Raw genomic sequence first — 11,478 nt, 5'->3', positions numbered from 1 at the left:
ATATATATATATATACACACACACAATGTATATAGGATATACTCCATATATTATACATCTACTTTGATTCTAAATGAGGACACTGCCTAAGACCGCCACCCTGTTATACACATATTATTATAATAATTAATTTTTTAATGCATAAAATGAAGGAACAGAGATTATATTTCACTAAAACTGTAATTTTAAATGATTTTATAGGAAAAATAAATTGATTGATTGATTGATTGATTGATTGATTGATTGATGATTGATTGATTGATTTAGTGCATAAGATAAACACACTAATATTCACAGCTGAATTTTAATGCATGCAAAACATTTAAACCACCAAGTTCCCTTGTTGGAAGCAAATTTACTGAAACTGCTAAATAACTGATACATACAGTATGTGCATCAAGTCAGTAAGAAAGGTCAGTGTGAGCTGCAGATCTGGACCAAATACAAAAACTGGATATTCACGGCACTATCTATTCCAGTTGTGCTACAATTAGTTTATTTGTATAGACGTACGCAGGTTGGAGTAGTGGTATTTTCCAGTAGTGGTGCAGGCAGCTCCAGGAGGAGACAGTGGGGATTGGCTGCCTGTGTCCTGAAGTCCCCCTGTTGAATGGGACCTCAACCACTCCTTCCCTTCCTCATGGGACGCCGGCCGAGAGGACGGAGGGTACCTGAAACCCACAAAGACAAAGTAAACCTGAGGCAAAAAGAGACATGTTTGGAAGTAGTGCAGTTTCTGTGATGATGAAATGAGTGCAGAGCTACATAATAGAAGCATGTGAGCAGATGGCAACAACAAAAAAGCATGCATCCAAACACAGAGGTGTTCACATGCATGCATCTACACACATTCAGTCATATATACACACTGCTTTGGCTCAAAGCTGCCAAACACATTGACACTGCCGTTCATCTCATCTCTCCCCAGCTCCAAAGTGGCTCAGCAACAGAAGGCCCCCTTATCGCAGGCATAACAATTGGCCATATTTAATCCTCTGAGGATGTTAATTGAGTTTGCACCCATCCCTTTTCAGAGCCGACTTCCTTCCAACACCCCCATTACTACGCTTGTCACATTTGACCCTGCTCCAGTCCCCCACGCCTGTGCTTCGTATTCTTCCCACCAGGGATTGGGTGGTGAAGCGTGTGTTCAATAGTGTAACACAGCAGCATTTGTCACTCAGTGGTGTTGAAATGGAACAGACTGAAATATCCACGGGTCAGTGTTTGACTCAGTGTACTTTGCGCTTACAAAATGCCCATAAGCAGGATCCATATGCTCATTTATATGAATAAAGGAGGTAATTACTAATCTAAGCTCCTCTTGTAGTATATCTAAATATCAGGCAGAAAATGTTGTCTGGTTTAAGATGTGAACAGACGGCCTTAAAACATTTGTGGTCAGAAAAAAATGTTCAGAAGAAAACACTGCAGTCTGTACTGAACATCCCATCCAACAGGCATAAAGTATAGTATGAGATCAGATGCTTTAAGGCCTAAAAAGAACATCAGCACCAAATGCAATTGAAATGAAAGAACGGTTTGAAACCAGCATGCCCCATCCAATCCAACCCCTCTGCAGCAGTGCTGTATAAAAGAAAGGAGATTGTAACATTGGCTAGAGATGTTGTTCCCTGCAGAGGTTGTGTCACTGTGATGAATGGGTTATGGTATTTCTGTTTCAGTCTTTTTAGTCGCAGCTAAAATCAAAGTATTCATTCTACTTTTCCCCCTAGGCAAGCAGAGCAAATATTATCAGGAGGTTTAGGCCTTTTTAGGGAGCTGAGGAAGAACTGCTCTGTAATAGCGACTGTGTTTGTCCCATTTCTAAATGATGCAAATCAGATGAAGATGCACATGGAGAAGCAGACATACAAACGGACAGACACACACATTCCTGACTGATCATCTGAGGCAGTATTTTTACTGCATCAGATCCTGAGACATGAGATCATTACTTTTGTGCCACAGCATTTTGTGCAGGTAAAACAATAGGTTAACATTTCTTACTTCATTGAGGTTCTTAGAGTTAAATATTTTAACTGTTTATCTAATGCTCAAAGTTTATTTCAAATGTCTATCTATTTCTTAAAGCTAAATATGTCAACTATTTTTCCAATGTTCTAAGCCTAATTGTTAATCCAATACTAACTAAGCTAACTATTTCATCTGCTAATTATTTTAACTATGTATCCAATGCTCTAAGCCAGGGGGTCTTACGTTAGACCAAGGACCCCTTAGCTGAAAGAGAGACCGAGTAAGGACCCCCTACTCCATATATGGTATAAAATTGAGTTGCATATTAAACTGGGCCGAAAGGATGAAAATAAATGGTCCTTATTTATATATCATGTTTCAAAGGTAAACATACAGTACATGTGGAAAGCACAGTGATCTTCAAGCTTAACTGTAAGGCTACCATAGTGGCTAGTTTATCCATAGTAAGCTTATATTCAATATGTAAATATATACTGTTTTCACAAATAGGCAAATTTATCTTTGCTGTTGACATGTTGGATTTATAATGTACAGTATATATTCAGATATTTTAAAAGTTGAAAAAAGAAACTTTCAAAAAAGAAAATGTTTTAAATAATTTGGCAGCCGCCCTGCACTAACTAGGACACGGACCCTCTGTTGAACATCTCTGCTCTAAGCTAACTATTTTAACTGTTTATCCAATACTTTAGGTTGACAATTTTAATAGTTTAACCATTATTTTAAGCTATGTATGTATCCCTTACTTTAAGATAACTATTCTAACTGTTGTGATTAATACTAGCTTTCTACCTAAACCATTTATCCATCACTTTTAGCATGGGTGTTTCAACTCCTCTGCTTGCTAACTAATTACAACTAGTTGTTATAGCTTACTCAATATATGGATACGTGGTTTTTTCCACGTACATATATTTGTTTCAAAATAGTTGAGCTTCTTCACAATATTACCTCATAAGCTCAAGGAATTGCAGAAGAGTACTCCTTGGGGTAGGTATAGGTAACTGGTTGGGAATCACTGCTATAGGGCAACGCCATGCCACATGTATACAACAACATAGAAAGTACATTTGATATCAGAATGATTATTTTCATGCAAATGTGTACTAATGACCTATGTGAGTGAATAAAAGAAGAACGATTGAGAATGGAATTTGGCTGAGTTGTACCTCAGTCCCTTTTTGGGAAGCGTGTTTCTGTCAAGAGGCATGCTGTTAAAACACAGAGGATGAGTAAATTAGATGGACACCAGAAAACATTTGACTTTTGTAATACATGAGAAAAATACTTTGGTCACATTTCGACACACACATACACAAAGACATACACAATGGAGAAAGAATGACATTACTAATGCATCATAGTACAGACAACAAAAATAAAACAGGCCAATTTAAATAAACAAATTGTTTCATTTTTGAGACATACAGCTAAACTAGAAAGGGAAAATAAACTTTTGCCTTATGTTGTCTTTGCTATGCAATGTATTGCATGCATGTGGACAAAGCAATGAAACACCCTGATAAAGACTTCTCATGGGAATGAGCGTCTGAAATGATTTGAATTTATTGTGGGACTTTTTCTAGCATGGCTTTGAACCAACATTTAACTTTAATGGTGATCCCAGAGACACTTAGTACCTGGTCAATGCAAAAGACAACCTGTGGAAAGGTTGGCAGGTCAGTTAAGTAAATGAGTATTAAAGGATTAGGGTTAGGAAATGGAAAATATACGTATTTAAAACCAATACCATACCAAAACCATGCCAGAAAAAGAAACTTAAATTCAACCAAACTGTGTGCTGGATGGGTGATTTTTGTTTCCTTCTAATTATATAACTTAGGCTTCCTCTGCATTGTATGTCTATATCTTAGGGTAGAGAGATGTACTTTTTTGTCTCTGTTCTCAAATGAAACAATGAATACGATTCAGCCCAATCGTATTCCCTGTTACTCACCCCTCAGACAGGGTGGACTTGACACTGCCGGTTCGTGTAACCTTGGGCCCGTGGTGGCCTAGCGGCAGATCAATGGACTCAGAGCTGGTGTGCAGACTGGTCATGCTTTGGCAGCTCAGAGTGTCCTTGCTGCCAGCTGATGAGCTACATGCAGGCCAGGGGCGAGCGTTGGAGGGCAGGGAGAGGCCAGAGGCCGGGCTGGAGGCCAGGGAGTCAGTGCACAGGTCTGGGGTTTTACCGTACAATGGGCTGCTGCCACCGCTCAGGCCGCCAGCGCTGCACAGGCTCCCAGTGCCAGAGGATGGTGAGTCCAGGCTGGCCTGCCTCGCCAGTGTGCCGTGGGGGCTGCCCAGTATTGAGGGGCACTTGCCAGAGTCGGGAGTGCCCGGAGAGCTGGCCTTGCTGCTGGCTTTGGTGCCAAACAATCTGGAGGTAGAGAGGTTGGTGCAGTCATTCAGAAAAGCTCAAAGGACAGGGGGTGAGCATCTACAAGATCCATACTGGAAAATGAATAACTTTGGTACTTTGAGAAAGTGGATTACATTGAAGTTATCAAATGTATATTATATGAAATTGTATAACTGCCTTGGTCACAAGCATCAAGAAACTCAGGGATCAGTGCAGTAGAGTGAAAAACAGCTACAAAAACATCTCCACATCTTTATCGTAACACCAACTTTTTGACCTTCAAATAACACCTTTAAAATTATTTTGATGCTACACTGACATGTAAGGGAAAATGGTTCCCCTGCCATTCCCACTCTGCGCCCCAAATGCCTGTTCTTGAAACTTTGGTGAGTGGATTCTATTTTATGGAGAAAATGTATTCTGGTTTTCCCTCTAAGGGTTTATTGGCTGCTTTGCCTCAACTCATTGGAATTTAGTAAATTTTTCTGATGGCCAAAAAGCTTTACTTGTTGTTTAAGTAATGGTAGCCGCTAACTGCTACTAACTGTAGCTGCCGTCAGCTAGTTAGCTGTAGTGCTGGGACTGGGAGAGGTCGGAGCACCCGGGGAGTGTTGGTGTTTACACTGCTAGCACAGGAACTTTGGGTCGCTGGGAGGAGGGGGTTTTCAGCCCTGGGGCGGAGGGGAATGCTGGTGGGTTCAGCAGCCTCTACAGACATCATGGCAGAGGCAAAGAGACATTGACGGAGGACAGAGCAAGAGGAATAAGCTTTGTGGAATAAAAGTGGGCAAGACAAACGGCAAGCTGGCCATCTTACTGTTGGACTAGTAAGTCATATTAGCTGGCTTGCTATGTCTTGTGATGTTGTACTTGCTTGACGTTTGGCTGTGTTGGCCAAGTTGTCGAATCGAGTAATGTAATTATAACAAATACAAGTGTGTAGTGAATTAGAAGTGAATTGCACTCGGAAACTTAAGGGGCGCCAAAACACATAAAATGACAATGCTATCCAATGTTACTTTAAACTACAGATAAAACACTACAAACAAATCCCAACACATTTATCCCTCGCAGAAAACTCACCCTCATTTCAGATGCAAACTCTCAGTAATTTACATCAACACATCTGCTTTCACAGCTTTGCCCGTTTCAACCCTGTGACTTTAAAGAACCTAATCTGTTAGGCCACTCAACTCTATTTGCCTCCCACATATGTTCAGACAGCTTGCTACTCATATTTTGTCAGTCCCAGTCTGTCATCGCAATGACATAAAATATATAGGTGATGCTCTCTTGAGGGAAAAAAAGAAGAGGCTTGAAGACATGCAGATGAAACAAGTTTGCTTGACAGATCGGATGGGACGCATGTTTGGGCACGCCTGCAGAGCGCATGCTTCTAATGAGTCAGGGATTGGCGGGCCGAGAAACTCCTCTCTCCCGTCTGTTCTGATCAAGACTGCTAAACTGGATATGCCTAAATGACAAGCCATCACCCCTTCATCTTTGAAGTAAAGATATGTTTCATCTGCAGTGGCTTATCACCTACACTAGGGAACAATCTATGTAATGGCAGCCCTTGGCTGTGCAGCTGAGTAAACACGCTCAATCAATCTTCCTATGAAGGTGCTAAAACATGATTTATTAAGTGTCTTAAATTCATTTTGGCGCATCCAAACATATCTAAATTTGCCAGAGAGATGACAGTCGTTCTTTTAGCCATGGTGACACTACACCACTACAGATGACGTCTTCAATAAATGCCCCTATCTGTTGAAGGAGTCGGGGGAACAGTCTGCATCAGGTAAACATTGCTGAGCACCGCAAACATCAGTTCATTATAGTGAATGAAAAAAAAAACTTACATTTTAAAATAAATTGAACCAGAATCCTCTAAGAAAGAACATATATTGCAGCTAAAGGCATGCCTGCTGTACTGAGAAAAGCATCCCTTATTTCTAATAATTAAAGGACTGGAAAAGATCAGCATGTGATGAAATGCCTGATTCATGTAGAAACACACATGGCCAGGGACAAAGACAGAACAGACGCTGTAGGCATGTGCTGTGTGTCTGACCTGCGGAAAGTAGGAGAAGCAATATCTGGGTACTTGGAGCCGGGCTGCCTGAGGCCTGATTGGCCTGTTGAACTGGAGGTAGGGCTGGACTTGGGGGAGGTGGATAGTCCAGCTGTGGTGTCCTGGTCTGACACTGCCACTTTCTCCTTGTCTGTCTGGTTGATGGTGATGGGACTGGAGCGGTCTGAGCCCACTTTTCCATCCCTGCGTTTGGCACCCGCTTGTGTCGCTGCCCCTCCAGCTGACTTGCCGCTAACGTTTGAGTCTATGCTGCTGGAACTGGAGCGATGCCCGCTGCGCCCGGCTGCCACCCCGCTGGAGGATTTGGCCGGTCTGGGTAGAGAGCGGTACTGCAGGGTCACTTTGGAGTTGCTGCTGCAGCTGAGCAGGATGCCGTCATCCTGGGGCTGCGAGCCGTCCAGGCTGGTCTTACGCACACCGCCGATGCCTGTGCCTTTGCCGAGGGCAGCTGAGGATTTGGGCGCCTTGCCCAGGGTAGCTGAGCCACTGGCAAGCGTTGCACCACTGGAGGTGATTAGGGTACCACTGGGACCTGGGATCTTCTTGTATCCAAAAGAAGCAGTGGTGGGTGGGCGTCCAATGCCAGAGGGAGGTTTCTTACCTTCATCTCCACTACTCTTCCCAGCGTCTGAGGGTGAGCGCTGGATGGCAGCTGAGCTCTTGGAAGGCGCCTTGCCCTTCTCAGAGGCCTTAGCATCATCGGTTTTGCCTGTCAATTTGCATAAAGACGTATTAGCATTAATACAAAAACATTCCCCTCAGCAGATTCTTGGCCCAACACTTGTTTTTATCACCTGTGGTGCCACAGTGCAGGAAGGAAAAGCCAAATTAGTGTACATGTTGGCCAACAGCCAGAGGCCTGTTTATCCCAGTTCAGCTGCATTGAAAAGCAACAATTATATGCAACCACACTGCTAAACTTGCTGAGTGGTCTGAAAATGAAAGAGCAGCTGCACAGTGTCCAAGCACAGGTATCAACAAATCCGCTGCAACTCATAACTCTCCATTTTAAAACATGTTCCACCTAAATCAACAAGAGTATAAAAGTGAGGCACATTATAGACCCTTTAACTAAAGACATTTTGATATGTCATTAGAGGAAAAGCATAGTGTTTAAATAATAAAATGAAAAAGGAATGTTGATTCTTTTTCTGATAGCCAACCCCTCAGTAACCCATCATTTACGGTTTAATTGACTATTAGGCAACTTGTCAGCTGTGTCTGCCTGGCATACTCTGTGACGGTCAATGTAACCCGCCAGTCCTCCCCAATATAGTGGCATGCGTCGCATAGCTCTCCGCTGTGAGCACCGTCCAGTGGAGAGTCACAAACTTAAGCAGAACAAAATAGCTTAATATGCAGAACAGAGTCATCTTTCACATTGTTAGTAGTCAATAAAGATTTAACACATTCACAGCAGATCACATTGAGTGTACTTCAATTCCACTTTTAGATTAGAAAAACAACAACTCCTACCTGGTGTTTTGTTGGCAGCAGAGGTACCCTTAGTCCTGGGTGGTGTGATGCCGACCTGGGCCGTCATGCCCCTCCTCCACGAGCCTGTCTGGGACATCTGGGCGAGGGCAGCGGCCTTCTGACTGGCGTCTTCATACTGGCCCTGGGCTTGCAAGGAAGAGGAGGATGAGGAAGGCTTCCAGCGGGAGGAGCCGCTGCTGGGGTCCATGCTTGCGTCCAGCTCCTCCTCCACCTTCTTCAGGTCCTCGGCTCCGGCCCAGCTGCTACTCACTTCCTGCTCTGCATGCTTGGACCTGCTTTCTCTCTGGGATTTGGGAGGGGGGTGATGGTGGTGGGTTTCAAAGAAAGCAGATAAAGGAAATTTTAAAGATTGTTCAGGAAATTAATGAAACTATGGTGCTAAAATCTCAGTTAAACACAACAGCGGGGTACTTTTAAAAATAGTACCTGCTCACCACTACGGTACCATGTAATGAAAGATCTTCTTGGCATTCTTAGGAAAATTAGTAAGCAATGATGTAAAGTATTGGCTATTTCTAGTTAATTGTCTAAAACATAAACCTTTGGTATGATCCTTTAAGGAATGTTATATAAAACACCTTCAGCCACCACAATGAGATATAAGTCCCTGCGCAAATGGAGCAGCGGGTGTGTGTCTGTGTGTGAAGTCATTGCTATCTTTGGAATTACCCATGTCCAGATCTCATCTTTTGGGACACATGCAAACACACCCACACAGCAGTGATAACTAGCCTACCTTGACAGATGGCCAGTTTCCCTAGCAACACCGGAGTCTCTTAGGCCCAGTCTGTTGAGTATTTCATGAGGGGCCAAAGATACTTGGCAGAATACAGCAAAAGCCAGTATGGAGAGCTGAGCAGTGGCCTTCAGTTCACAGTTTATTCCCTCAGCTGTGATGTTAGAACTCACACACAGACTGGCCTTGGTTTCATGCTAAACCAGCATGTACGTAACTCCGCATTTGATGGAGAAATTTAGTCAGATCCAGCAATTTAATCTATTTCTAGCTCAAAAAAGATTCTTGATTTCCATCTTCTCATTTTGTATCAGTATCTGTAATTGCTTTATAAACTTCCCCTGGCATGACTTGTGTTAAAATGGTACTCAAGGAATTTAGTAATGCCCTTTCATAAAGTTCGACACAGCGGTGCTTTGAGCTAAATGCTTATGCTAGCATGGAAATATGCTCACAATGACAATACTAACGTGACTGTTTAGCATGTATATGAGTAGCATCTTCACCATCTTAGTTTAGCATGTTGGCATGCTAACATTGGCTAACTAGAACTAAACAAAGTACAACTGAGAGTGATGGGAAGGTCATTCAATTTGCAGATATTTATAAGTATAAGTATTTGAGAAATTAAACTGTTGATGATGGTACAGGAGAAAAACAATGATCACCAAAGCTATTACGATGCTAAAAGGTTACTGCTTGTGTCCTTACCTGCACTCCCTTGCTTTTGCGTGATGAGCTGACAGCGGAGTAGGCAGTTGTGTTCAGGTCATCAGTACTGATGTTGTCCAATGTGTCGCTCAGGCCGCTGCTCACAGAGCTGCTGTCGTCCCAACTACAGGAGGAGAGGAACAGAGGAGAGGGATGAGTAGAGGTTGGTAAGTTCCTTTTTCTAGTTTATGGAGAAAATCAAGGATGGTATAAAATGGAGACACCCCAACTCAGAGTCATTACCAATGGGAGAAATGAATGTGAACAAAGAATATGACCTATTCTTTTGCCCCATAGTCACTAAAGCAAATATTGGGCATATTTTCAAAAGCCACGAATCAGGAGAAAATCTACTTTGTCCAAGACTTGTTTCCATTTAAGAAACAAACTTGGCGTCTGGCAACACAGATAAGCTAACCTCAACTAACGTTTGTAAACGCTGTAAACGTTTGTGAATGCTTAATGTGGCTTTTTTATGTAAATAACTAATGTAAGCAAAATAAAATATTAATTTATTATACAAATATAACTTTTAATCCATCCACACAACAGTAACTACACTCTTTTTTTGCGATCATCATGTTTCCTATCATTGGTGCAGTGGGTAATGCATCTTTAGTTATAGAGGAGCTTTGAGTAAATGTAAATGTAGCAGGCGTAGTAGCAGTGGTTACAATTCTTCCTGAGCAGTTTCATCTGGCCGCTCAGTGCTTTACTAACATACTGCCTGCACTCCATCTGCCATCTTCATCTTTTCACTCTAATTAAAACTTTGAAATGTCATGGAAGGACTGCAGAAAAAAAGATGGAATGAAGTATGTGTGTAATTTTCTCACCAGCTAGGCTAGCAGACTGGTATATCATTTGTAATTGCCCAATTTGTCTCTTCAAACAGCTGTGCTCCTTTTGAGGGTGCAATTTACTTGTGGGTATTTGAGTTCTTTTTTATGAAGAAAAAAAATCAGCTTTGGCTCATTAATCGTTAAGCTTTTCATTAACTCTGAGGTTGCAGAGGAATAAAGAGATCTTTGCTGTCTGGCACCTTCATTATTTAGCTGTTGTTGAAGGCTGACAGAAACCAAGACCCCCCCAAAATGAGGAGGGTATGGATCAAACTGAGATCACTTTCACACACACTCTGTTTATTCACAACAGATTTACAACTCGGACGCTCCTGCAATAATTTCTATAATCTGCAAACTCATTTTTTAGCTATCAGATACAATATCACACAATAGTAATGTATTCTCACGCACGCATGGTGACTCCAGCCTTAGTTTGCATGATAAATCTGACTGAAACATTCTTAAGACTTTAATTTAAATGTGAAAGGAACAATAATGAATGAGCAGTGCAGCAGACAAAGCGAGAAAGATGAAAATCAATACTCGCAAAATGACACGACTGTGACAGATTACAAAGTCCCAACTATTTCCTTTAGTACAGATCCTTTCATCTGATGGGAACTTTCAGCCTGACAAATTCCAAACACACCCTGCATTTAAAATGTTTTTTTAAAATAAAAATCCGAAACTATTTCAAGAAGCTAATTACACTATTTTTTCAACCAGTCAATTCAGCTCGCCATCTATAATTCAACGCAGATGAGGATGATACCCAACGGCTGCTTGAAAATTGGAGAGTAATGAGTCGTTCTATAGAAGGCTCACAAAGGAGGAAGAAACGTGGGCGAGCCGGAGATGTGCGGACGTGAACACGAGCACCGGGGAAGATTATTGATTTTCTAAAGTTTGCTCAGACAATCTATAACTAATAACTAAGAGTTGTAGTGCTTAAAACATGCATGCAATAGATCAGCTTTATTGCAACCTTTTTGTTAAATGGAGTGCTAATAGTTGTGAAAAAAAAAAATCTTAACTAGTGCTGTCAGTTAAATGTGTTATTAACGGTGTTAACGCAAAGCCATTTTAACGGCGTCAATTTTTTTATCTCAAGATTAACGTTCGTTTGGGCCTAGCAAACTTTGTAGTTTTTTCCAAGTGTTGTTGCAAGAACTAGTAATGTTTGAAAAACTACAACACCAAACCGGATCTAGCTAGACCGGAAACAAAACAA

The 11,478-nt window shown here is 41.8% G+C and overlaps 1 protein-coding gene across 14 annotated transcripts in view; it reads right to left on the bottom strand.

Moving 5' to 3' along the window:
- Window positions 1-11,478, bottom strand: part of nav3 (neuron navigator 3) — a 223,688-nt gene that overhangs the window by 36,220 nt on the left and 175,990 nt on the right. For 11 of the 14 annotated variants that reach the window (XM_032505782.1, XM_032505795.1, XM_032505791.1 and 8 more), the window contains 6 exons: window positions 9,403-9,526; window positions 7,935-8,244; window positions 6,438-7,167; window positions 3,956-4,381; window positions 3,168-3,209; window positions 514-671 (listed from right to left, as the gene is read on the bottom strand). In XM_032505782.1, the coding sequence (XP_032361673.1) occupies window positions 514-671; window positions 3,168-3,209; window positions 3,956-4,381; window positions 6,438-7,167; window positions 7,935-8,244; window positions 9,403-9,526 (1,790 nt within the window). The remainder of the gene's footprint in view (window positions 1-513; window positions 672-3,167; window positions 3,210-3,955; window positions 4,382-6,437; window positions 7,168-7,934; window positions 8,245-9,402; window positions 9,527-11,478) is intronic. The other 3 variants (XM_032505783.1, XM_032505786.1, XM_032505793.1) reach the window with 3 other exon arrangements.

Source organism: Etheostoma spectabile, chromosome 23 (assembly GCF_008692095.1).
Source record: "Etheostoma spectabile isolate EspeVRDwgs_2016 chromosome 23, UIUC_Espe_1.0, whole genome shotgun sequence".
In the NCBI taxonomy this organism is placed as follows: Eukaryota; Metazoa; Chordata; class Actinopteri; order Perciformes; family Percidae; genus Etheostoma; species Etheostoma spectabile.
Note: the sequence above shows the minus strand (reverse complement) of the source record. Positions and strands in the feature narration are given on the sequence as shown.